Below are 25,906 nucleotides of genomic sequence, written 5' to 3' on the forward strand. Positions count from 1 at the left end.
CCCCGCGCTTCCCCCCCCCCCCCCCCCCCGAATTCTCTCCCCCCATCCCTCTGGGTGGGGGGAAATGAGTGAGCAGCTGCTTGGTGCTTAGTTGCTGGCTGGGGTTAAACCATGACAAAGGGTAAAGGTGCACAAAAACCTACATGACTAATAGCTGGATTATTCTATTTTCTGAAGTCCCCTTTTGCTATGAAGGGTACATACAGGCTCTCTCAAGAAACAGGAGGCATAAGCTGCTCCTCAGACTGATTTTAAGACGCACTAGTAAAGTTCTACTGAGGAACTCACTTTTCACCCTTCTTATGAAATACCATCTCTTGAGACAGACAGTCCTTTGCTAAAGGATATACATTTGATTTTCTTTTGCCAGTGACAACTACAGACTAGCAAGAACACTAATATGAATAAAATAAAGGATTTTGGTATTTTTTTCCTTAGTGTGTCACCCACCACAGCATTTCTCTTTAGTCTCAACAAGGTAAAATCTATAAATAGAACTGCATTTTATTCATGTCACTGCAAAAGGAAAACGTGAATAATTAAAGAATTCACAGCTTCAGGTAAAATGACATCAATCCTGGAGTTTGACATTACTGAACAGCCTTGGTGAGCAGGTGTGCCCTAACAAAATTGCTCTGCTTCTGTACCAAAGCCAGCTCCCAACCTACAGTTGGCTGTAAGCCATGAAAAAAAGCCCCAAACCCAAACACACACACACAAACAAAACATGACTCACTGGCAGCTATGCACATTTTCTACTTCATAAATGCCATTATTTAGCAATGTAATCTTCAGGAATTGCATTATAAAATACACCTGTCAATTGCATATAAAAAAGCCATCTAACAGAGCAAAGATGAAGAATACAATCAGAAAAAGATGTTTTCATAAATACCAGTCAGACCTACACCTTTCAAGAAAAGGAAACTACAAACATGATTTCCTTTTTGCTTCTGATGTCTTTCGATATTTCCAATTGAATTTTTTAATGTTATAGTTATAGCACCATTATCAAGCACATCATGTGACAGAGACCAAATTACTGTTTTTCTTCAGATATACTGTAATTTGAAAAAGCAGTCCAGCTTCACTAACTCCATAATTAATCACCTTCCAGTGTCATCTTCCATGGGGGGAGCTACAACAAAACCACATGTCAAAATTTCATAGGTAAAGTTATGAAAAAAGTTTCCTCTTAAAAGAGCTATTACAACTTCTATTCCTCAGAGCCTTAATCTAAGCAATAGGAAGTTTTCAAAACTGTACAATAAAAAGTCAAACCTAATCAAAACACTATATTGCCTTTGTTTTTCTACTGCTCACTGGCACACAGAAGACCCCACTGTATCTCTTCCAGTCTCTTCAGAGTTGGTGTTTTGATCTCAGAGTTTACATTTTTATTCAAGAAGAGGTGAAACAAATGGGAACAGGCACCAAACACAAACTCAGTGTGGGCTTGGTGGCCAACTGCCATTTCTTCCTCCTACCAAATCTTACTTAACTAAATGCTGAACCGCCAGAAATTCTGGCATAGTAAAAGTGTATGAATCACAGATGTGGGCAGACAAAGGATTTGCAGGAAGAAAAAACAACAGAAAGTAAAATGGTAGCTATTTAGGGTCAGATATGTATCTAAAGTAGAGTTCTCTGATATGTTCTCTCTAATTCTGCTGCTGTCAGCAGAAACACATCATTCAAAACTGCACCATACAATCTTAGTGTAGAATTCTTTTTAATCTTTAGTCCATTCTCAGCTGGAAGTAATCCTTCTAAGCATTTATATGGCTTTCACCATCTTGGGATTCAGCATTTTGGCACATCACTACAATGGCAACAGATAGAATTGTTTCTCGCACATTAGAGAAACTCTGGTCCTTGGAGAATCATTTATTGTTGTCCTTTGATTACAGCTAGGTGTTTGACTATATGTTGCATCTTCAAGCTACATGCCTGTGTCTCACAAAGTAGAATCCTTTACATTTTCCACTTTAACCATTTTACTGTAGCTCCTCATTGCACTGGATGGCTTTTCCACAGCCAGTCTTTCTGGACTTTCTAGCTGAGGCCAAGGTTCTTCCTTTGGAAGCACTGACTAACCTCGAGTCAGCAAAAAGACACCTTCCTAAGGTGCACAGCATTAAAAGAATGAATGCTCCTCTTGCTCCAAAATTACAGAAGATGAGCTTATTGTGTAAACTAACCTAAAAGGCTTATTTCAAAGTATGTTTTATCTTATTTCTAGGCTCAGTGCTTCCCTATTCTCTAATAGCACCCATCCCCATAATTTTGTTAGTTGCCTTATCCCTTCTCAAGGCCATAATTAATCTATGTCAGTGATTATATTGGCATGGATCTCTGGAGGAAGATCTGTTTGCCAGGCCCTGTACTGCACCCATTCTAGGTGGGAGTGAGTTGGCCTACAGGATCCTTCAATTATTTGCAAACAACTGTACTCATCTGGATGCTTTCTTCTGGGTTTGTTTCCTAACAAGATGTGCTGGTGACTTTGTACTATTTGTACAGTGGGTAATGAACCTGGTAATCAAGTCAAGCTACAATAATTAGAATGTTTGAGTTGCATAACTACATTATCACACAAACTTACAGCGATGATAAGGACTAAGCTATAAGCAAAACTGCAAGTTTTAAAGTAAAGTTACTTATACAGTTGGCCCTCAATGCATGAAAGAGCCTTCTGGGTTGTAAATTTGCTGATACATAAGATGCAGACATATCCAAACTGGCTTAGTACAAGTCAGTACTGGTCTGAAAGCAGAGTCCTGCCTCTGTTGTTGGTACCTCAGGAATCACGTCATAGTAGAGCTACCCTTACCATCCTCATTTTCCTGCCACATTCTCCTGCTACATGTCAGACTTAGATAAAGGAAAAACAAAGGTAATGCATATGTGTTTGCTCTCTCTGCATCACCCAAATAAGATGAAATTTACTAAATCTCAAAACTACACAAAAAGAATTAGCAATGACTCCAGGGTTGGTTTTGTCTGTCTCAAATCATACCTCCTAAATTTTCTCTGGTATTTATATTGCTTGAATAAAGTTTATACTTAACAGAGCTCCTTAAAAACAAGTTAAAAAAAAAAATGAAAGAACAAATGAAAGAGAATTATAAAAACCACCTTGGGGTAGTAATTTCCTAACCAATCTATATAAGTTTATATATAAGCACTTGCTTATATGTCCCCTTTATACAGCCCCACAAGGAATGAACTAGGACATTTGTTGCTACAGCAAAGGGATTTTCCAGTATTCTTAATTAACCAATTATTTTGTCAAATACTTCAAATAGATTTCCTAATATGCTAGAAAATTGTTACAACTACATAAAAACAAATTAAAATTTCCAATAGAGCTCCCCAAAATAGCAAGTAATGGCCAATTATATTTGATTTATAGATAAAAATATGCCCAAAGCTTTGAGGCAAGCATTGGAAAGGGGTTTCAGAATCATGTAATCAATAATGGCACTGTATCCCTTCTTTTTCCTCAAATAATTGATTTTTTTAAACAGTAATTTTAACTGTGTTATATGCAGTGAACTGGAAATAAAGCAATGCTTTGTTGTTTGTTTTAACTTTAAATATACATTTTTAGAAATAGGTACTGTAAAAACAAGAAATCTTAAAAAAGTGTTCCACAAAGTTGCAAGATTGTAGTAAAATAGCTTTATCAGTCTGGAAAGCAACTTGCTTTCACTGGCAGCCTGAGATAAGCCATTCCAGTGCACATAAAGCTTAAAAACCACCGGAGTTTCAGACTGTGGAGCAACAATTGATTTTAGATTGAAATTATTGCAGATGTTTTGAACGACATAATCTCTTCCTCAGGGTGACCCAGTTTCAGGTGAAGGTTGTTTGTAAATTACTTTCAGAAAATTGTCAGGCATGGCACAGGATTTATATTAACCAAAATAACAGAAGTCCTGTTTGGAAGACACACATGACGAAAAGCACAAGCAGTCAATACTTCTTAACCAGAAATAAGACTCAGGTCAGAAAGAGAAGGCACGAAGCTATGATAATTATATGTTTAAAGAAGTTACTGATTACAGAATTCTCAGCTAGACCAGTAACATTTAAGTCACACCAGGATTGTCTCCCATCCTCATTCTTTTTTCCCTTAGTAGTCAGTTTATGATATGCTTTGGATTAATCTCACAATATTCAAGCATGCCACTGTTGACATGCAAAATATTGCAGACATCAACATTAAAAAAAACAAACCATCAAAACAAAAAACAAAATCAAACTTTTCAGAAACACTGTTCTACCAAAACATTTCCTACCAGAGTATCAAAGCTGTCAAACTATAATCAGCAGAAAGCATGTACACAATAACACCACAGATTTTAGTGACTTGATTTTATTATATTAACAGATATGTATTATGAGAACTAATGTGTTCTTACACATGACCTCAGCAAAAAGTATTTCAACTGTCAGTAAATCAGCTGGTTCAAGATAAATTGGAATATATAACTTAGAACCACTCAAGAAAAAAAAAAAAAAGGAAGAAATGACCTTAGGCAAGAAAATAAGTTAAATATTAATGAATCTATATTTAACTAAGACATACAGCTAATAGATGGGGGAGGAGTGAAAGGGGAGAGAGACAATCTTTTAGTTTAGCACTCACCTTTCAGTCCATCTTAAGATATCCAGTTAAATCTAATCTGAGCATTTGAAATGACAAAGCATATAGACAGAAAATGAAAAAACCCATACCGTAAGGAATGGCCTAATTAAATTTCTTATAAATTGAAAAATACAGCAGCAATTGCATTGTACATACTAAGCTGAAAAGTAACACAAAAGCAAAATTTTGAAATCTGGACACATGTTCAAGGGTATACAGCGATAGACAGAATTTGTGACAATAACATTTAGAGAAATCAGAGCTTCATCCATGACAGCTCACTCAACTTCTGAGAGACTGATTTATGCAACTATGAATTTAGCCTCAGCCTGCTTGCTGCCATATCCTAGACTACTGTTAACCTCTGTAAACTCTGTAGTTGTGGAGACTGCCACACTCAACAAGACCTTTTAAGCTTAAATGCTCTTCCAAACTTGATTCTGTCATTCAGTTCTTCTGAAAAAGAATTACTTCTGTTTAAATGAATTATGAATTATTGAATTGCACATGTGGTGTTCAAACAGAGCCCACTAAATCTATAGTTAGCCCAGGAATTACCCAAAAGTCAGAGCTACCTTAAGAAAGACCACACGATTAAAACAATGTCACCTCTTAACCAAGACCTGTATTATGTTAGTAAGATCCTGGGTTGGAGAGAGGGAATTAATGCAAGAATGTAAGTATGTTCTGGGAGCAGTAGCCTTCCAATTCATGTGTTATGTAAATATTAGTCCATCACAAACGGAAACACATCTTTCAGTTGACAGGGCTTACTCAGTTCAAATGTATTCTACTGTCTCACAAGGAACTTGCTCAGAAAGACGACCCAAACTTCATGGTTAACTGCAGGGTTGTTTTTTTTTTATTCCCCCCCAAATATGCAACACTTGCTTGTATGGATAGGTCAACCACCTCCCACTGAACAGGAAGACAGAACTTCTGCACAACAACCATGCAGCCTCCAATCCTATTTTGAGGGTTCTTCTGAAAGTTTTACATTTCAAATGGAAACTGATTTAACACAAAGCAATTCCAATGGCTTCTATACCTCTTTCCCTAATCCTTTTACATTAGTTGGTTCCACAGCAAAAGTTCAATTATTTTTGAAAAGAAAACAGGCTGGTACCAGCATCAAAGTGGAAAAGCACTGTTCAGAACAGCACTAAATTTTTTCCACTAGGAAATCCCTATCAACTGGATTGTTTCTATACATGGCATGTCTACAAACAGTCACTTATGAATTATTTAAAATCATTCTAATTTCACAAGTACTCCAAGCTTCACCTGGAAATAACAAGTTCATCCAATTTTTGCTGATGACAGCAAAAAGACTTCTACTGACTTCATCAAGCTGTAGTTAAGACCTACACACTCTGACAGTGTTTGCCTAAAACTACCATGACTTCAAAACACATGTAAGGTCTGTAGTATATATTCACATGTAAGCACATACTGTCTTCAGCAACACACTGGGGAAAACAGAGAAAGAGGGAAGAAATACTTTTTTTCTGTACCTGGCAAGTCTGAAAAAAGGAGAATGCATTCATTGAATCCATTAGCCAGAAGACGATCCCTCAGCTGTTGAAGTATTGCAACTCCAATACAGAATGGAAAGGACGAATTTCCAAGCAGCAACGTATCCCACAGGTGAAAAATTTTGTGCAAAGGAAAGACATCTGCATGATGAACAAGCACAATAAAAAAAAAAAAGCCATAAGCATACAAGTTGATAAAAACATATACATACACTCATAAGGAGTTGCCTATATACTTTTTTCCCCTTCTATGTTAGCATTATTTCTTTTTGATTTGGGAGCAAAAAAGACTCAATCTGTTTAGAAACAGGTTTGTCTTCACATGCAGTTTGATTATTCTGGAAATCATCAGTGTATTCTTTCATTATTAAAAACTTAGAAATGAGCAGGTTTTCATATCTCAAACACAAAATTAGGCAATTTATTTTTCTTTTGGTATGGTGCAATTATGCATTAGGACATGCATATCAGTTTTTTCAATAGTATGAAGACATTAATGAGTTAATCAATAAGCTCAACTACTTAAAATTAGACAAAAAAATGAGCAGAATAGAGCAAAAACTGGCAGAATAAAGGAAAGACAAGGAGAAGGGCCTGTTAAATATAGCAACATTTTACATATAAAGCTGAAAATGGCTCTCCTAAAATAAGCTATCCTCCAACTAAATAGTTCTAACATTTTATTGCAATTCATTGCCCGGGAAACCATCTTCTTGGTTTTCCAAAGGTGGTGATTGTCACAAAAGTTTTAGAAAAATGGACAACTGCAAGAACCAGTGCTTTACAGTAAAGATCTTTAGAAATTGCAATCAAGAATCTCACATTAAATTCTTTGATATTTCATCAGAGAAATAATCCATCAGCTCTTTTCATCCTGCCACTTTTTTTTTTAAAAATTCAAAGACCGTCAATGTTGACATGACATGAAAAAAAATCACAGAGATCTTTAAGAAGATTTTTAATTGCTTTCTGGACTTGCTTTATTAACTTTGTCCTCTTTCATTAAAAGCTCACCAAATTATAAAGCTCTTTTTCTTCCTACCATACATGCAAAAATGTCATAGTAAACATGCTAGTACAATAACAATGTGTTGAAGTGCAATAAAAGAAGCTTGTTTTGTTGGTCTTCAAAACCAAAGTTACTCTCTTTCTTATGTTAATTGAGTGAGGTCAGCGGAAGGTGGTGAGGTTTGGTTTTGTTGTTTTAACTATTATTATAACTTTTTCCAGTAGAAAACAGCTTCCTTTGCACAATCCCTAAATACCACATGTGTAAAATAATCCAGTTCAAATTTAACATAATACTTTTTAAAAAAATAAGAAAATGCTAATTATTGTCAAATCAGGGCAGAAAGTATGTGACAGGCACTGCTGAGACTCAAACCACAACACACGTCCTTGCAAATTACAAGTGACTTAGTAAATGATAGACACATCACACCAATTAGGAAGGCTTTAGCTGAAAAAGTGAGGAAAAACTATGCTTAAGAAATATAAGAACATTTAATCAAAGAAAAAGAATGCATACTCACGTGTAAACATTGTAAGAAACCAAGGAATAGCATAAAGCTGCAAAAGGTGGTGATGGGGGAGGGGAGAAAAAAAAATGTTTTAAGAGCTAAAGTTTGTGACAATTGTCTACTACATCAAAAATTGCCTAGCTTGGCATGAATGTATTTAAAATGGGAAATAACTGCAGTGGCAGAACCACTATCACACAACTTTTCACCTCCCAGAGAAGCTTTTTCCTCCCCCAAGCCCCCATTCTGATCTCTTCAAAATTACTACATTGAAAACAATGACAAAAACAACCACCACCCTCACTAGGCTTATGCTTGCAAAAAATAACCCCCAAAGTCTTAAAGAACTCAAAAACCTGCTCTATTAAACTGTCACATTTCTTACCTTGCATATATATACCGCTAAGTAAAAATTAGCAAAGGATACCTGAACAACCATAAAACAACTTGATTCAGTATATCTTTTTGACTATAGAAAAACCCGGTTCTATATAAATAATTAAAATTCCAAATCACAATTTCCAGCAGAAAAATTAACCATATCTACCTTTTTCTCCTGTGTTGGTATTTATTAAAATGTATACTTGTCAGTGAAAGGTGGTAAGAATGGTTTCATTCTCAAAAGCATACAGTGTCAGTTACTAACACCTTAAGCATTTATGTAGTTCTACTGTGACCTTTAAAAGCAGGTGTCATCTGAAGAATTTGAGGCTGCTTCAGCACTTATACTGCTACAAGACTGTCTAAGAACTTGTGCTGCTGTGATGGCTCCAGAAAACCTTTAGTTTCTGCAAATTTTAATACTCATGACATCATATAGAGAAAATTCAGTATGCATTAGAAGAGCTAAACCTTTTTGACACCTTAAGAGTTTCTTAACTTTCAGTGAAGTATTTATCATGTTGAAGGCAACAGAACCTATTTTCTTGAAACATGGAACTGCACAGAAAGTCCCCACAAATTAGGAATGCAAGAGCGAGACGATTATTGTTAAATTTTACTCTGTTGCATAGCTCATGTGCTCTGTTTTCCACTTCTGAAGATTTACAGTTAGACATAAAGCTTAATATATTACTTTTTAGCTCATAAAAAGTGCAAATTAGTTGTCCTATTAAGCTTTCCCTGGAAGTAAGCAAATGAGAAGCAGAAAGCATAATCGATATTATGTTAATAAATTACTACTTATTCCATAAACTCTTAACTGGGTTAGGGTACTGACTAAATGATGCACACATTTGCCGAAAAGCTCTTTAGCACAGCTCTCTAAATTTTATTCCTACATCTTCATCTGAGCATCTGATAGTATCTGAACCATAACTGTCCATAAAGCTAAAAAAGCTGCCATGATCAGACTGTACACCACTTCCAATATTCAGGAGGCTTTTATAAAGCTTGGTCTCCAACTTGCCAATTGATTTTAAGGGTTCAAAAACCAAAACAAATGCATTTCTATCACCATTTTCATCCTATAATATTTTCATACTATTTCTCTGAGTATATCTTTGTTATGCCTTCAACAGATGGCTCTCTACTGAATAGTAACATACCCTGTTCCCCGAAATATCCCCTACAGTGGCTGTGATCAGCTAATACCTGTTTACCTGCTTGCTTGTACGCAATATCTTGCTCTTCATGCAGTAGGAAAACAAACATTCCTAATAGCCTGAGGCTCCTCTTTGCTTGTAGGTACCATATTATGCTGACGTCATTTTGAACTACATTACTTCCTTGATATTTAAAAGCAACTATTTCCTCCTTTTCATAGATTTCATTAAAATATTTTACCAAAGCAGATCCACACTTCCTCCTAATTTCACAAACACCTCTATCTTGTATGCACCTACATAGATATATACAATATACAAAATCTGAAACGTTGAACAGATTGTTAAAAGGTAACCACAAGGCAAAACACTGCTTTGCTCTAAACCATCCTCACCAAACCTATCGACAGTGACATGAGAAGTAGGTCAAACTATTTAAGTAGAAGGTATCAGGCAAGTTTTTACTGAAGGGATTTTCCCCTCTGATTTTCATAAATATAATGTTCTAAGACAAGGAAGTCTTGGTAACCCTGAAGAGGTTATGATTACTATTTATCAGCAAGCAAAGAAAAGCCACAACACTGGTGGTATTATTCCACCATGCAAATCAAATTGAGAAACACAGACAAAAAGAACTGCAGTGACGAAGTCTTCAAATAAATAGGCTACCAAATTCTTTTCGTTAAATGACTGCACTTTTAACATCTTATTAGTAAATACTGCCCTCTAGCAATCACCGGCTTGAACAGCATTGTGCCATGCTTCTGTACTGACGAGCTGCTGTTAGAGAGGTTTTCAACCCTTCACTACTGAACCCTGAAACATAACGGCGTTGTGTTTTTAGTTGACACTTAACTATGTAGTTGGGAAGCATACCTAATATTTAATCAAAGTCGCTTTTGAACTGCTGGAACAGCCTGAGAACAAGTCACATTAAAATAAGAGCTTATAAAACCAATACTTTATTTTTTAGAGTAAGCTTTTGATCAGCAATGCCATAATTATCATTTTGCTTTGCTAGTAAAATACAAGCTCTTTAGTGCTTTTAAGTAACGACTTGGACATTTCTTATACATGAAGAACACAGCAGTCCCCTAACATCAGTTCCCATTCAAACAATCTGAATACATCCACAGCTTTTTTTAGTTACAATTGAAATCTCTTGTCCTTAGACTTGGCTTCATTCTTTATCTTTCCATTATCCCTAGCTAAAGCTCCCTTTCCAACAGTGCTCCGCTATGACAAATTCTGTTCAGTACCTGAACTTGGAAATGCAGTTCATTGTTTTTCAACGGGGTGAAGATGTTTACTCGCACATCGTTAGATGGGCATATTTTGAAAAGAGTGCATCTCCCGTTAGACATTCAAAGCTCTTGGAGATATTGGCTCAAATCTCAATTAAAGCCTTTTCTCTAAAGATTTTGTAATTGCCCATTACTACTGTCTGGATTGTTTCATTATTTGACTGTTCCTCCAGAAAATGAGAGCTTTACACACTTGTGTCTATAGAAAATTGAGATTTCAGTTGTAAAGATAAAAGTTTTAAAGAAATTTAGGCTCAGGGGATTTTGATTCTAAAGATATTTTAGGAGGAATAGCAAGGTGAAAATGAGTGTTAATGTTTGTTGGTGGGGATGGTAAGGAGTATTAAAAGATATACACAAGGTTCTTGCTCTGTGAAAAGTCTGTAAGAATCAAATGGCTGTCATGTGTGATCCAGGTGCACCTTATGAACACAGTGAAGCTATGCACCTGGTTGCAGGATAATGAAAATTAATTATTTAAAATTGAAGGTTTGAGTTTTCAAAACATCAAAAATGCCAACATTCTTCACAAGTTCTTGTTCATTATGCATTTATGTAACACTTAAGTTTACCAAAAACCTCTAAGAAAATTAAAAAAACGCTAAGAAAGTTCACCCTCCACACCTCATAGAATTACAGAGCTGAGATCAAGGTTAAATACCTGTAGTTTTAAAGATAACAAACACAATAGGAGTAACCATTATTCTTGCATTTTTTTATAGAAGAATCCTCACTTGACCATCTGTCATTCAATGCAGTGTGTTATTTTAAACTGGTAAACTGTCATGTCTTCACCACTGTAAAAATCATTTACAGATGGATAACAAAAACCCTATGCTATAGCATGTATTTCACACTATTTTCAGTGTTCAAGACTTATGTTGGAGCCTTTCCTTCTCAAAGCTGAAATCACACTTACAGGAATACAGGAACTACCACTGTCAATGGCAACGTGGGCAAGTATTCTACTTCCAATAGCAAGTAGCAAATTTGCTTCAGGAGAACATACTAAAAACCCTGCAATGGACAGTTGTAAAACAGTTTGTCTGCCATGCTAATGTGCTTTCTACACACTTTAGGCAGGCACTAGCTTAAATGACAACAGAAAGGATTCAGAAAAGGTATCATATATTTCTTTTCTTGTTGAATTGTCCAGTAACAATGCCAGATGTTGAAGATCTGTTAAGTAATCCAATCTTTCTTTCCAAGCTTACTAAACTAAAAGACCATTTGACATAGCTACACAGAAATGTGGTCAAACAAAGAATGAAAGAATGATTCTCAGCTAAAAGGATGATCCTCAACTAAAAGAAATCCTTTTCACACTTGCCCCCCACTCCCAATCACAACCCCCTTCCTCCCCCCTCCACCGCGGTCATCCTCACCAAGCAGAGTGAACCCCAGCCCCCCCTGCACAGCACTGCCACTCAACCAACATATAAAATGATTTGACCTTTGCAGGGAGAGAAACCTCTCCCTTCCTGCATAGACCCCCCCCTTCCTCCTGAGTACCAAAACTTGAAGACCCTGATTGCTTTCTTAAAAGTACTTTAAAGGAGAATTCGTTTGTATTTTTTATTTACATTTTATATTTTTGTACATGTTGTTAGGAGGTCCGCCATTTTTAAGTGATCTTGGATTGACCAAAAAGGAGGCTTTGAAGTGTGTATCTCTTGTTACTTATCTCTGACTTGTAGTGTCACCAGGCCCAAACAATTATCTCAAAGGAGAATAAAATAAAATCTTGTAAAAAAAAATTAAAATTACAAAAATGCAAAAAAAAAAGTTTACAATCTTATTCTGAGTATTCCAGTAACTTTTTTTGTGTACTTTAGCTGTACCATAGATCATGGTTTGTATGAGGTGGCAAGGCCAAAGATAAAAAGGTTTTTTTCTTTTTTTATTTTTCCTGTCTATGAAGTTGCTAGTTTTTTGGTGGGTTTTTTTGTTGTTGTTGTTGTTTTTTGTTTGGTTTGGGGGGGGCGGGGCTGTTTGATGTATGTGTGAAACAATGTTGTCCAACAATAAACCAGAATTTTGTTTTGCTGAGTTGTCCTAACAAGGCTGCCTCCAAATTGCTGCTTTTGGTTTTAATTTTCATTTGTTAAGAAAAAAATTTTTTTGCTCTCTACAGCTTCCTAAGGAGGGGAAGTAGAGAGGAAGGTGCTGATCTCTTCTCCCTGGTATCTAGTGATAGGACACGTGGGAATGGTCCAAAGCTGCACTGGAGGAGGTTTAGACTGGACATTAGGAAGCATTTCTTTACCAAGAGGGTGGTCAAACACTGGAACAGGCTTCCTAGAGAGGTGGTCGATGCCCCAAACCTGTCAGTGTTTAAGAAGCATTTGGACAATGCCCTTAACAACATGTTTTAACTTGGTCAGGCCTGAATTGGTCAGGCAGCTGAACTAGATGATCATTTTATGTCCCTTCCAACTGAAACAGTCTATTCTATAAAACCCTGATCTTGCAACTTCATGTAGTGTCTTCAAAATACATACACACATACTTAGCTTCAAACCTATATGGTGCCTAGACATTTAATCATATATTTAAATGCTACAGAAAGGTGCAAAAAATGTTTTGACTAGGGATGCAAAGAGAATGCAGACTGAGTCCAATTTTTAATATTAGATTCTACCCACCTATATGCACCTACACAAACAAAATTTGAAGAATGATCACTTTCCTCACAAGATAAAAATACCAGCAAGAAATTTTTCCCCAGATTCACCACTAGGTAATCATGTAACAGAACAGAGATAAAGTACTTCAGTTGCAGGATTTTTAATTCAGTTAGATGAAGCCCTGTTACTGACCCCTGCACATTGCCAAAACCAAGCTAAGGTATCTACCTATGACAGCAGCTCCAGCACAAAGATATTAAGTAACTGCAGCCTGACTTTGTCATCTCTGTTAATGGCCAGCTGACAACTGTGTCCAGCTTCCATTATTTGCAGTTGAAAGCTCTTTAGAATAATTTATGGCTATAGTTACCCTTTTAGTAAGGTAGCACACTTGTTTTTCTTCAGTTCAAAACAGTCTGTTGTTGATGTCAGAATTAGTCAGTAAAATATAGAACATGTTATAAAACAATACATAGCATGGGGGAGATTATAAACTTTGGGAGAGTGAGCAAAGAACTGTAAGATTCACTGTATATATCCCCCTATTTATATGTAAGTCACATAGCCACAGCAATGTACTTAATCCAGGCACCACATCAACTAACAATATTCACAACTATTCAAGCTTCAGCAGTGTTCAATATTCTGAGAGCTACGTGACCCGAAGCAAATGAGAAGGGTGCCAGGAAACACAATCTTTCCTGCAGCGGAGCCCGCATTTCAATGATGAAAGATTAATCAGGGTTTACTTTGATAGGATTAGTACTCAAGCACGAAACTCTGGTTCAGATCTCATTACTACAGTGCGTATCCTTCACCTTGATGGATCCTGTGCTGTCTTGTTACGGGTACAAAAATCACCTCTCTCACTAACCTAAAAGGCAAAACAACTTTTACTTCTAATAAAAAAAAATAATAAAAAAAAAGACAGATGATTATGTAAGGACAAGCTCTCTTCAGAGGTTAATGTTAATTTTAGAACTAGCATTTGTATTCAATGCAAGTTAGTTTTTTTTTTTTTTTAAATATACCTCTGTTCTGTAATTATTTATTACATTACCTAATCATCTCCAGACTGCAACACTTAAGAGACAAAGCTCACATTTGACTATGTGCTGTGGAATGACTAGCACAACACAAAAACTGAAATACAACAAAACAGGTGATTTTAAGCTATTCCATATGACTTGCACTTTGGAAGTTTTCAGTGGCGAATTATAACTGTATAAGCAGACACTAGGAGCTGCTGAAAGATCAGCTAACACCCAAGACAGGTTGCTACAAAACTCTCATGTAGATTAGTAGCAGAAATGGGGACCTGTAAGATGGTCAGGGAAATTACATCTCTACCTCTTCAGTGGGAACTGGTGTCCTGGACAAAATACACAAAGGAATTGCTTTGGTCATCCACAGGCTTTAACAAATAAATATCAAGTGCATTTACATAGTGATGCTGCAAAATCGATTCTCCCTCAGGAACCTGAATGTTGCTGTTACACATGCCCTTCATACCCCCAGATATTTAGCCTTTCTACAGATGAACTTTCTCCCTTCTCCCTACCTTCCCTTCATCTTCCTCCCACCTGCCCTCTTCAGATGTGTGTTATCAGCAATACACATTGCCTTCTCAAACACCTCTCTTTGTAATGCAATACACTGGCTTTCTCTTCGGCTCATTTCAATGCCTCAGTATCTTTTAAATTTGTACCACTCAAACAACATTATTACATTAAAAACACCTCTACAAATGAAAGCATATATTTGTTTTTCCATTACAATATTTGTAAACAATGATAATGAGTATCTGCCAGTCCCAAAGACACACAAATTCGTCCAGGGATTGTGTACAACAAATGACTTTCAGAGGCTTGGCCTTGCTACTTCAACTTAAAGCCTTTCCTAATAAACATAAAGCATTTCTGATAAAATAAGCTTTATATTACTTATAGAAGAAATGCATATGAATTTCTTATTTATGAAATTTATATTTCTACATCAACATCTCCTGACTTCAATTTCCTTCCACTTTGTTTCCATCTGTTCTTATGACCAACCTGTAATTATCAAATTTCTAAATGTCAAAAATATCATGATATACACTGTATCAATTAACAATGTTCTCTCTATAGCTTTGCCTAAATCTACTTTTTAGAAACATCAGCCATCAACTTCAATAATGCTATAGTAGGAAGACAAGCATTTTTACAGACATTATCTTGGCTTTCTGGAATATACACGCCTCTCTAAACAAAAGAGGAAAGCTATTTACAGTGATAGCTAAAAGTGAAGCTCTAAGGAAGGCCTTGTTTTGCTTTTTCCAAAATAACCCTCCCTCTCTCCTACGTTTTGGCTGTGTTCTCAGTTTTCATTTTCCACCATCTTACAGACTTCTTCCAACAAAAGCATAAAACTTAGACACAAGTTATGCAGTTGTCCAATGTTTCTGACAGACTCCAACATACGACTGCTAAGCATTTTCCAAGGTCTCACATATCTACAGATTCACCATCACTTGCAGGTTTTTTTTTTTATTACTTGCAGATTGATGTCTTTTGTGTTAACCAATGGCATTTAATCAGTTTGCAGAAATTTTGCTATTAGTAATTTATGACCACATTAATTTTTGCGTATTAATCCACACTTTAAAAATAAAATTATATACATCTTTTAAGATGAATCTGTAAGTTATAAATAACTGACCAGTAGTATTTTATTGTATTTACCATGCCAACAGAATGGGACAGACTGAGGTATGTAAAACAACAATCAAAACTTTATCATTTTATCAGCATACTTGGAAAGGTCCATTAATATGAAAGCTTCACTTATGTCAAACTGCTGCTGAAACAGTCTGCAAAGGCATCTCAACCTAGTTACCCTCATTTTCCATTTTTTACTTCCTTTGAACAATACTTATAAGAACCCTTAGCACTTACATCTGGAATAAAACCAATTTCATTAAGGTGGTTACTCAGCTCTGGATCATGGAATGCAATCATCTGGGAAAACACCGTCAGATATTCTGAAATGACAAGCATATTCAAGATCATTGTCAGAAACACAAGCCACCACATACTACTAGCTCACAACAGAGCTGTAGAAAAGGAAGAATTTTAATTTTTTAAATTTTTTTTTTAAACCTACAATAAAACAGCAAGTGAATACCTCTACTGTCCTCCTTGTCACCATTATATTCAATACAGAAGAAGAAATATTTCATTTCTCTTTCTTAGTACTTCGCAATTTGGATTTTCAACAATCCAAATACTTAGTTCATACTTATGTTGTGATGTACGTTTGATGTGCAAAGCTAGACTTTTCAGTATGAGTACGAACCACAAGATATTGATGGAAGCAAATTAGAACAAGATCATTCCAAGGATTTTTAAGACCCAAACTGTTTTAGTGATACGCAAAGTTTATACTCTTTAAATTATACACTGTGTGGTTTCTTTTCTACAAAGTTAAATTCTGTAATCTAGAAGTTGAGGTTTTAAGACAATAGGGCTTTAGGGTTACCATTTCCATGATCAGTACCATCTTAATTTGTATTTTTTGGATCAGATAAGAAATACTTATTGTAAAAGATAAAATTTATTACATCTTCAGCATAGCATATTAAGCTGACGGGTACAATTTAATTAAGTTGTCTAAATAACACTTGCTTTTAATTGGAAGAGAAGCAGACAGCAGAACACAGACACCGACAGTTTTCTCTCTCTGTTCTGCCCCTCTCCCAGTTTTGTCCACACTATCATATGCTTTGTTAGAAGGAAGATGAAGAGGCAATAACATAGCAGTTTTGTAACACATGGCAATTCCTTTTCCTCCATGCTCCCCAGAAGAGAGTAATTAGGGTCCCGACAGCTAGTTGAGGGGAGGAAGAGAGACAGAGAATGTGAACCCTGCTCCCAGATCAGAACATGCTGACATCTCAATGCTCCACAGACTACTGTCCCCAAATATAAGCCCCCAAACACCAAGTCCACACAGCTGCACAAATCAGCCACCTAGAGTTGTGACTGCTTCCTTTAAAGTCTATTGTAAGGATTAGATGCCTACTACTGTCTCTCTTGAGGACAGCAAATAACTCCCTATTACTCAGTTTGTCTTCACCCCTGAAGTGGCAAAATTAAATTTCAATTCCACTGCTAAGAAGCACAGAAGTGGCTCTGCTGGGATAATTCCACATATAGACACCTTTATTTAAAAATAGAAGTAGGTCTACACATTCAGTTGTTTATAGACCCCTATCTTACTTAAATCTTGATTACCTGCACTCAAGTCAACTCCTCTCAGGTTAAGCCAGCAAGTTAAGAACAGTCACTCTGTAAAATAATTCTGTTTGGACTACAAATTTTAAAAGCTGATTCTGCCTCGGGAAGACTGATAAACAATGCTCTCACTGTAAGAACACAAGGGAAACAAGCCACAGTCCTACTGTAAATTATACTTGAAAGGATGCCTAATTCTCCAAGGTAAGTTGCAACAAAAATTAAGACCTCTTGAGTTGACTCCAGAATTTTACAACTTTTGCTTCAAGCTGCAAAGACAAAGCCACAGCACACTAAACCTCTTAGGTGGTTTCTGGTATCTTAGGAGTGCCAGCCTCTCCCCTCTGATACTGCATCTCTATTATGCCACAGATGCTCTGGCAGCACTCAGCTGGGGAGTTAAGTAGGTAAACAGACCTGTGCTGAGTTTTGTGTCACCAAGGCCAGACTGCTTTGGAGCTATTCACACATCTCATGTTTTCTCAGTTTCAAGTTGAAGTTACTCTTGCATTCTTGCATGTATTCACATGTATACAAGTTAAGGAGATATCTGAATCCATGCCTTAAATTCATACCACACTACATTATAGTCATTTTAAAAAAGTGCACCTCTAAGGTGCATCTTACATCAGTTTTATTTCACAAAACAGCCAGTAATCACAAGTCAGGTATAGCAAACCAGTAATCCTACACATTCAGCTGTATGCTGATGAAAACAATTTCACAATTAGCTTCCCTGAAGCACATTTATTTTAAAACTGAATACTCATGCCCATGATGGTTCTCTACAGATATACTACCGGCTGATAAATACCATCTTTATTTGACTAGCCAGTCTCATGAAATGTAATTATTGTGTGGGATTACATGGTTAATTAAGGGTCTACTGAAAACACACAAATCTTTTCAAAAATGTATCACTTGGGTCCAGCCAATTGCTGGTGGTTGGAATTTTATTATATGAAGTTTTGTTTTACACAATTGGGCATTCCACACCCAAACCCCTTCAACTGCTCTTGCTTCCTATTTCATTCAAGGAAATATGTTTGATATGATTAGAAAAAACATGTATCTTCATTGTATAGGACAAGCTCAGAAATGAGGTATGTTGAACTCTGCAGTTCGAAAGATTCCTTCTGTCCACCCCTACATGGAACACATAAAGAAGCTAAGAAGTTAAAATTGCAGTAGGCATTTTCAATGACATTCTTAGCACTTTCTTCCAACCCAATAATGCAGGGAAATTACACAGAATTTTCCTTTGAAACTGTATTTACCCATTGGTGTTTGACATACGACCCTAGAAAGGATTAAATCAGAATACTGAAAGAATCCTAAAATGTCCAGTATCCCCGAGTCCTTGATGATGCCAGATGTTGCACAGGAACTCAGAAACGCCTACACTACTTTGGTTCACAGAATCCTACTGACCTATATTTCTAACTTTGGCTGATACCTATTTTTGTACAGCCCCTCAGGAATAACATCAGGGAACTCTAAAGAGCACAAGTATTTTTTTATGGAAGAGTATACCCCCTTGAGAAAAGTCTTTGTAAAGCTATCAATCTTGAAGTCTAAAGCAGTTGTCTCCACAGGACAATCTGATATAATACACTTACTCTTTTCATCTTTAGACCTTTACTGCCCCTTTTTTTCCAGCAAGCACTCTTTCTTTACAGACAAAAGCATGCAAACAAGTTCTCTTGAATAGTTTTTCCAAACTATTATTTTACATATTCAGTTCATAACACCTCTTACCCATTGTCTTTTATAAGTAAACTCTCCTAATCACTGTGTTCTCTCCCTATTATCCAATATGTAACTGCTTTTACGTCTAATTATTTTTTGTTGATCAGTTCTTAATTTCCTTTCATTTTTTGAAGACAAAATCCAACAGACACAGTTTCTAAGTTGAGGAGTTGCACAAGTTATATACAAAAGAATTTCTTTAAAAGAAATACAAGGACAGCAAGCCATGCTGAAACCCAGTATTCAATAAACACTCATAACTGCTTGCAGTTAAACATTCATTACCACCTGTTGTTTGGTTTTTTTTTTTAAACTACTGATGGCTTTTCAAACAGCTTCTTTTGGTTTTTAAAAACTCTTGGCAAGACAAATTATCTTTCCAACACAGACTGTGCCAAGGTGGCTTTCTAGGTCTAGACAATTCCTTCTTCATGTTTCCATGAAATTTACAATTAATTTTCAAGTAGAATAGACATTTACCTCCTAGCTATTGTTTTAATTTCTTTGAGTTACCTATATAGCTGTTGAAGACTGAACAATGGAATGTTATTCCTCAGGGTTCTCCAACTCCTGTCCTGTATTGAATGACATTATCTTCTGTTTAGTAAGAAATACCCCTCAAATCCCTAACTCTCTGAATACCATAACTTCCATTTTCTGAGAAGTCCCTAGTTTGTACTGTTCCTCTTCATTTTCCCTCATTGTCAAAACAGCTCCTGTAACAGTATGATTTTGATCACCTGAAGGGTAGGTCTTTACAATCTAACTGGAAAGACTATTTCCTCATTTTACAACTTTGCATGATCAACTGACTCTTACCTTGGATATTACACAGAACATTTTTGGGGGAGGGGGGGGTTTGTGTGTCCTGGGTTCAGCTGGGGTAGAGTTCATTTTCATAAGAAGCTGGGAGGGGACACAGCCAGAATAGCTGACTCAAACTAGCCAAGGGGATATTTGATACCGTGTGACATCATGCTCAGTATATAACTAGGGGAGCTGCTCTGGGGGGTAGGAGGGAATGCAGCTCAGGAATGGGCTGGGCATCGGGTGCCAGGTGGTGAGCAATTGCATTGTGCCTCACCCGCTTCATAATTCTTTTATTAGTATTGTTGTTGTTATTATTTCTTCTCTCCTTGTGTCCTATTAAACTGTCCTTACCTCAACCCATGAGTTTTTACCTTTTTTAATTCCTATTCTCCTCCCCATCCCACCAGGGGTGGGGAGGAGTGAGCAAGCATCCACGTGGTGCTTAGTTACTGGCTAGGCCTAAACCACGACATTGTGTGCAGTTGGGTTTTTTCTCCTGCCTGAGTCTTTACCCACTTATTTTGTTCCTACTTTTCTTGCACAGCTATTGTTCTTATTTATCTAAAACAAAGCTTTGGAAAGAAATAGATGTATATTTCTACAGTATGATTCCAATTGTATTCCAATTTTACCAACACTTGAAAAAGTATATTTATATACCCAGAAATAATTCTACTTCTCTTAGGACCACAAAAAAATAAAGGGACTTACTTACCTTGAATAACATGAGAATTATCCTTCAGAAAGAAGTTATACAAATACTTGGGGATAAAAGCAGACATGCAGGCATATGCCAAAGCTGAAAAAAATAAAAAAATGGATGCAACTACAGAGGTAAAAACATAAGTACACCTAAAAAAGTTAATTACTAAGCAAATAATAAGCATAAATACTTAAATCAATCTATACACAAAAATTATTGTAGAACACATAAAAAGGGCACGTTTCTTATTAAAGAATTTTAAAAGCTCCTAAAAAAAGTCTCCTTCCATCACTGAGTAATCAATATAAAGCTGGCTGGACCTGATCTGCTCCCAGTTTATTTCCATACTTCTCAGTGACAAAGAAATGAGATGATGTTTGGAAAGCCATGGTAATGTTTGTGTCAAAAAGTCAAAGTCCCTGGATGAATAAAATTTTAGAAGACAATTTCAGACTACTGCATTATTGTAGTCTTCTGGGTTTTATTCTATAGAACTTACATCCAGTTTATGCCCCATTAGACTTGCATCTTGTCTCTTCAGCTCAGAGACTAAAGATAACAGAATTCAGAAGAAAAAAAAGAGTGGAATATAATTAAAAATACTGTCAAAAAGATGGACAAAAACATCTTAAATTTCTCAACGGCTCCTCATAAACATACCAATTCTAGATTAGAGGGTAAAAACTTAAGTGTTTATCCCCTTGATTAATTCCTGGGAACTTGGTTGAGAGACAATGCATTGTCATACAATTCTTAGCCATGGTGCTAGATCACAGATATAAAAAAGAAATACGGGTTTGTTGTAAACTGTGTAAAGACAATAAATATAATTTTGGAAGTTTCTTAGCAAAACATCAGATTTATAGCAAATATGACATAGGATCATGTTTTAAATGAATTCTGTGTTAGAACTTTTCTAGCATTGAAACCAATTTTTAAATATCCAAGCCAAATGTGTCCAATTAAGTTTGTAAACCAGCAGAAAAACTTTACATAATTCACTACTATTATACTTTGCTTCAATGGGAAGGAAACAACGCTCTACAATCAAACTGTATAGGAACATGTCCAAGAGCAAGAAAAATCTGTTGAAATATTTAAATTAGTATGCACAGTAGGCATAATAGGAGTCATTGTCCTAAGAAACTAGTTTTCCCCGGTACGGACCTTATAAAAAGAAAGCCAGGTACAAGAGAATAGAAGATTGGACTAGACCTATTCTTAACAAATCACATTCTCAGAAGATAAAGGCCACATATCCAAAGCTGGTCTGATAAGCTTTTAGGCATTTAAAACCACCATCAGCTTTTCTGAATAAAGCTAGTCTGACAGGTTAACAGCTAGGTTAACAAATAATGCATTCACATTAAACAAGGCAGAACTACAGCTTCACTGAAAAAGACAAGTACTAGAGAAGCATTTCTTGCTTTTCTGTAATCAAGGTGATTTGTGCTTTTTATTATATATTCATTATTGTACTTGGCAATAAACACAGGGTTTGAATCCCTGCTTGAAGAACACTACAACACATATGCTTTTCAAAACCCAACCGTTTCTTTTGACTTGTGGCAAAAAGAGCTTTAAAATTCCTCTGTGGCTACAGAAAGTTTCCATCCAGTGCAAAAGCACCCAGTGGGTGCACACATCTGTCTACTATTAGATACAGATGACAGACTGTGCTTCCCCTTCAACCCCAGCAGAAAAAGGTACTCACCTTCATTGTTAAAATTCAAGTACAGAAACGGTGCACAAAGAGAGTCAAGACCTAAAGAGAGAAAAGCCATGAATGGCATAAAGAGCTCATTTATTGTAATGCACAACATAAATTCATTAATCATGAAAATTTGCATACTTGATACTGATTATAATTCTGCAACGTCAGGCTTCACATGTAATGCTGAGAACCACTGTGAGATCAATGCACAAAACCAGAGAAGATTTTAAATTACTGAACTATAATGCTGAATTGATTATTGTGCCAAGGATTCCAAGAAATGCCATTTACCATCCCAAGAACTCCCTCAGTAACTTCTGCAGTTTTACCTTGGAACTGAACAGACTATTTTTTTTTTTTAAATAAAGTTACTGAAACTTAAGGAGAGTAAATATATAAGAAAGAGTGGAGCAATTTTGCATTACAAATTAAATATAAATCATTAGGAGCTAAATTTGCAATTACACACAGATTCATTCTTCAAAAGAAATAGAAATGAAAGCACTAAAAAAAAAATGCTTACATTATTGGTGAGGGGAAGCGGGGGAGGTAATTTTAAGTCAGCCGTAGCTTTCCAGTTAATTATCTGGCCTTGCCAACTAGTCAAACTCACCTTGCCAGTATACCAAATCAGGATGGGAAACAACCCAGGCCTTCAGTACACGTCTAAACTTTGCATGACCCTCTGGCGATGACAGCAATTCATCATACTGATGGCAACGAGGAATATCAACTTCAATCTGCACCACAGACAAGCATATAATATAAAGAGAAGTCAGAGTAAGTGTGGTAGCACTACAGCATTTTGCAACACTAGAGGTGGAAGTCAGGCAAAGAATGTAGGTCAGACCACCATTATAAACACAATCTGCTTCCTCCATCACTTGAAACCAAAACTTGAAGAGAACAGGGAACTATAGCCACCCTGTCCAAGGTTAAAAATAGAGATTTTTTTCTTTTTCCAGATTCATATTTTTAAAAGGGTTCTAACCCTTGAAAAAGACAGCAAATTACAGTTATAGTTTTTTTCTGATCCAAATTTGGACTCATTTCAGGTGCTAATATCACTTTGCTCTAAAGGATAATCAAATCAGAGTTCTCAGAACGTTGTACCCAATTTGATGGAAAATATTTCTTCACCCAGCCAAAAGGAACAGCTGTTGCTTGTGATGTCTTTTTATGTCTGGCAAGACTTCTTGGAGAACCAAATTGCTCAAGAACCCCTTTCTGTGAAGCACAGCTCACCTTACAGAATCTCAGCGTATTCAGCACTATCTGGTACAAGGTCCAACAGGTACAACAAACATTTGATAAAAACAGGACTTTTAACAACACATCAGTAACATCGTTCACTACACTCTGCTGCTGCTACAGAAACAGTGATTCTGAAGTAGAAAAGGATTTCACTTCCTGCATGTTATGGGGAACCCTTTTAGTATTATCAGCCACATCTGGTGTAATAGGCAAATGACTGCGACTGGTGGGAAATATCTTTGCATTACTTCAAGTGACAATATTTAATAACACTGGAAGACTTACTTGTCTGTCTGTAGGAATTGGTGTGTCTTTATCAATGGCATCATATTTTGCTTGTATGGCACCCTAAATGTGGAAGAAGAATACTTGAATTTAGAAAGCACTTACTAACATAAATGCATATTACAATGTACACACCGATATACAGAATTTGACTGTTTTTGTTAGGTGCTTTAGTTAGCAACTTTTTTTTCCCCTGAAAAAAAGTCCCCAAAGTACAGACAATTCTGACAGCTGAATTTTAACAAAACCATCTTTATTCTGTTATGATTCAGGACATATAGACCATTCTGTGACCTCCTCAGTACAATATTCAGTGATTTTCAGTTGTTTATGCAGGAAGCTATGTACTTGACACAGTTTTCCATTTTCAAATTATGAGATGCTCTCAATTTAAATTCAGTGCTTACCTCAGCCACTGACAAATGGCTTTCAGCATCATCTCTGTAAAGACACTGAATTCAGCTGCCTGTTAATTAATATTGGTGTTACCAATATATACTACTCTTAAGTAGCCTGTCCTTGCATGAATCCCAAGACAGGCAGGCTAACAAGTCCATCTTAATGTTATGGGACAGGGAAACACCACCTGCACTGTAAGCAGATAAAGCACAAGAACTGACTTATCTCCCAAGACCCAGGCTACAACCCTGACCATTAGTTGTTCTTTAAACTTTACAGCTTTTTTCTTGGTCATATTATATCATACTCAGCAGATCACTTCCTAAGCTAAGTATCCTAAATAACCTGGGATGTGTTATCTACAAGAACCTCTTTGCTGTACTACTGCAGACTGCAAGCAGGGTAGATGCAAAAGCTGGATAGTCAAGCAGTCTCTGTGAGGAGTCCTTATTTCTGGGACATTTCTTGTCCTTTGTCCAAAAGGGTTACATTTAATTTATTTATTCTCCAGTCTTTGGAGGAAGTGCATTGATTGGTAGGTGAGAAAAATACATTTGATATGTTTCATCCTGTTTTGCCCAACTACTGGTGACTGAAGCAGGATTCTAACTGCATGTAAAAAATAATCAAAATCAAAACCCCCCCCCCCCCCGTGAACTACTTGTTGTATTTAAACAGTCTAGAAAAATTTTGCTTTATGGGTAGTATTTTTCTATCCCATAATCAAAATTAATAGTCAAGTTTACATACATTCTCCAAAATCAAATAATATTGGAGACAAGAAGCATGTTTGTCTGAACATTCTTTGTTCACACAATTTCATGACTCATTTTGTTTGAAATGCCAGTAATTCTACTTGCCAACTCTTCAAATCCATTCCAGCTTACCTGTCAATCCCATTCCTATCCCACTCCCTCCCCAGTCAGTACTGGGCCTTCTGCAAACGCCCTCCCATTGCCCTTACCTCAACACCCAACAGGGCAGCCCAGGTTATGCCTCTCAGAAGAGGAGGGATGTCAACCCTGGCTTCTTTCCAAATTTGGTTTTTCTTATATGGATAGGCCTTCAAAGAGAAGAGATTAACAGCAAAAAATGTTACCATGTAACTGAAACAATTCAAATCCCAGTCCTGGGACGGTCTTTCCCCCAAAGGACAAATGCTGTCAGCCTGAACAATGAATGCAAGTTTTACAAGTAAATTTCATTCCTAATTGGAAGGCCTGGATGGAGGAATACTATTTGATTTTAAAATACCCACTTTTTCTCATAAATGTATTCACATGGTTTGGTATACACTGGATATATAAATTTACTAAACCAAATTTTAGTTAAAAGCTTTTTCTTCATTAAATGTTTCTTTTCATACTATCCATCCAACTTTGTTTTATTAAACATTTCTAGTTTATGCCTTCCTAAGTAGCGCACTTGATAATGCGCATCAGCTCTTTCTCATTCTTAAACAAGAATCCATCTCTCTGCATATATGTAAATTAGGGACTGGTGTCCGCCCCCCGTCTGTGTCCCACCCCCCCCC

General features: G+C 36.4%; 1 protein-coding gene across 2 annotated transcripts in view; it reads right to left on the bottom strand.

The window, feature by feature from the left end:
* TBCK (TBC1 domain containing kinase) overlaps positions 1 to 25,906 on the bottom strand; it is a 115,175-nt gene that overhangs the window by 43,849 nt on the left and 45,420 nt on the right. For both annotated transcript variants that reach the window (XR_775550.1, XM_010586226.1), the window contains exons 16-23: positions 25,337 to 25,435; positions 23,974 to 24,036; positions 23,048 to 23,174; positions 22,435 to 22,485; positions 20,733 to 20,816; positions 16,121 to 16,206; positions 7,722 to 7,758; positions 6,169 to 6,330 (exon numbers count right to left, since the gene is read on the bottom strand). Coding sequence is in view for 1 of the 2 variants with exons in the window: in XM_010586226.1 (XP_010584528.1) it covers positions 6,169 to 6,330; positions 7,722 to 7,758; positions 16,121 to 16,206; positions 20,733 to 20,816; positions 22,435 to 22,485; positions 23,048 to 23,174; positions 23,974 to 24,036; positions 25,337 to 25,435 (709 nt within the window). In the remaining variant the exon portion in view is untranslated. The remainder of the gene's footprint in view (positions 1 to 6,168; positions 6,331 to 7,721; positions 7,759 to 16,120; positions 16,207 to 20,732; positions 20,817 to 22,434; positions 22,486 to 23,047; positions 23,175 to 23,973; positions 24,037 to 25,336; positions 25,436 to 25,906) is intronic.

Source organism: Haliaeetus leucocephalus, unplaced genomic scaffold (genome assembly GCF_000737465.1).
Source record: "Haliaeetus leucocephalus isolate CR32 unplaced genomic scaffold, Haliaeetus_leucocephalus-4.0 Scaffold140, whole genome shotgun sequence".
Taxonomy (NCBI): Eukaryota; Metazoa; Chordata; class Aves; order Accipitriformes; family Accipitridae; genus Haliaeetus; species Haliaeetus leucocephalus.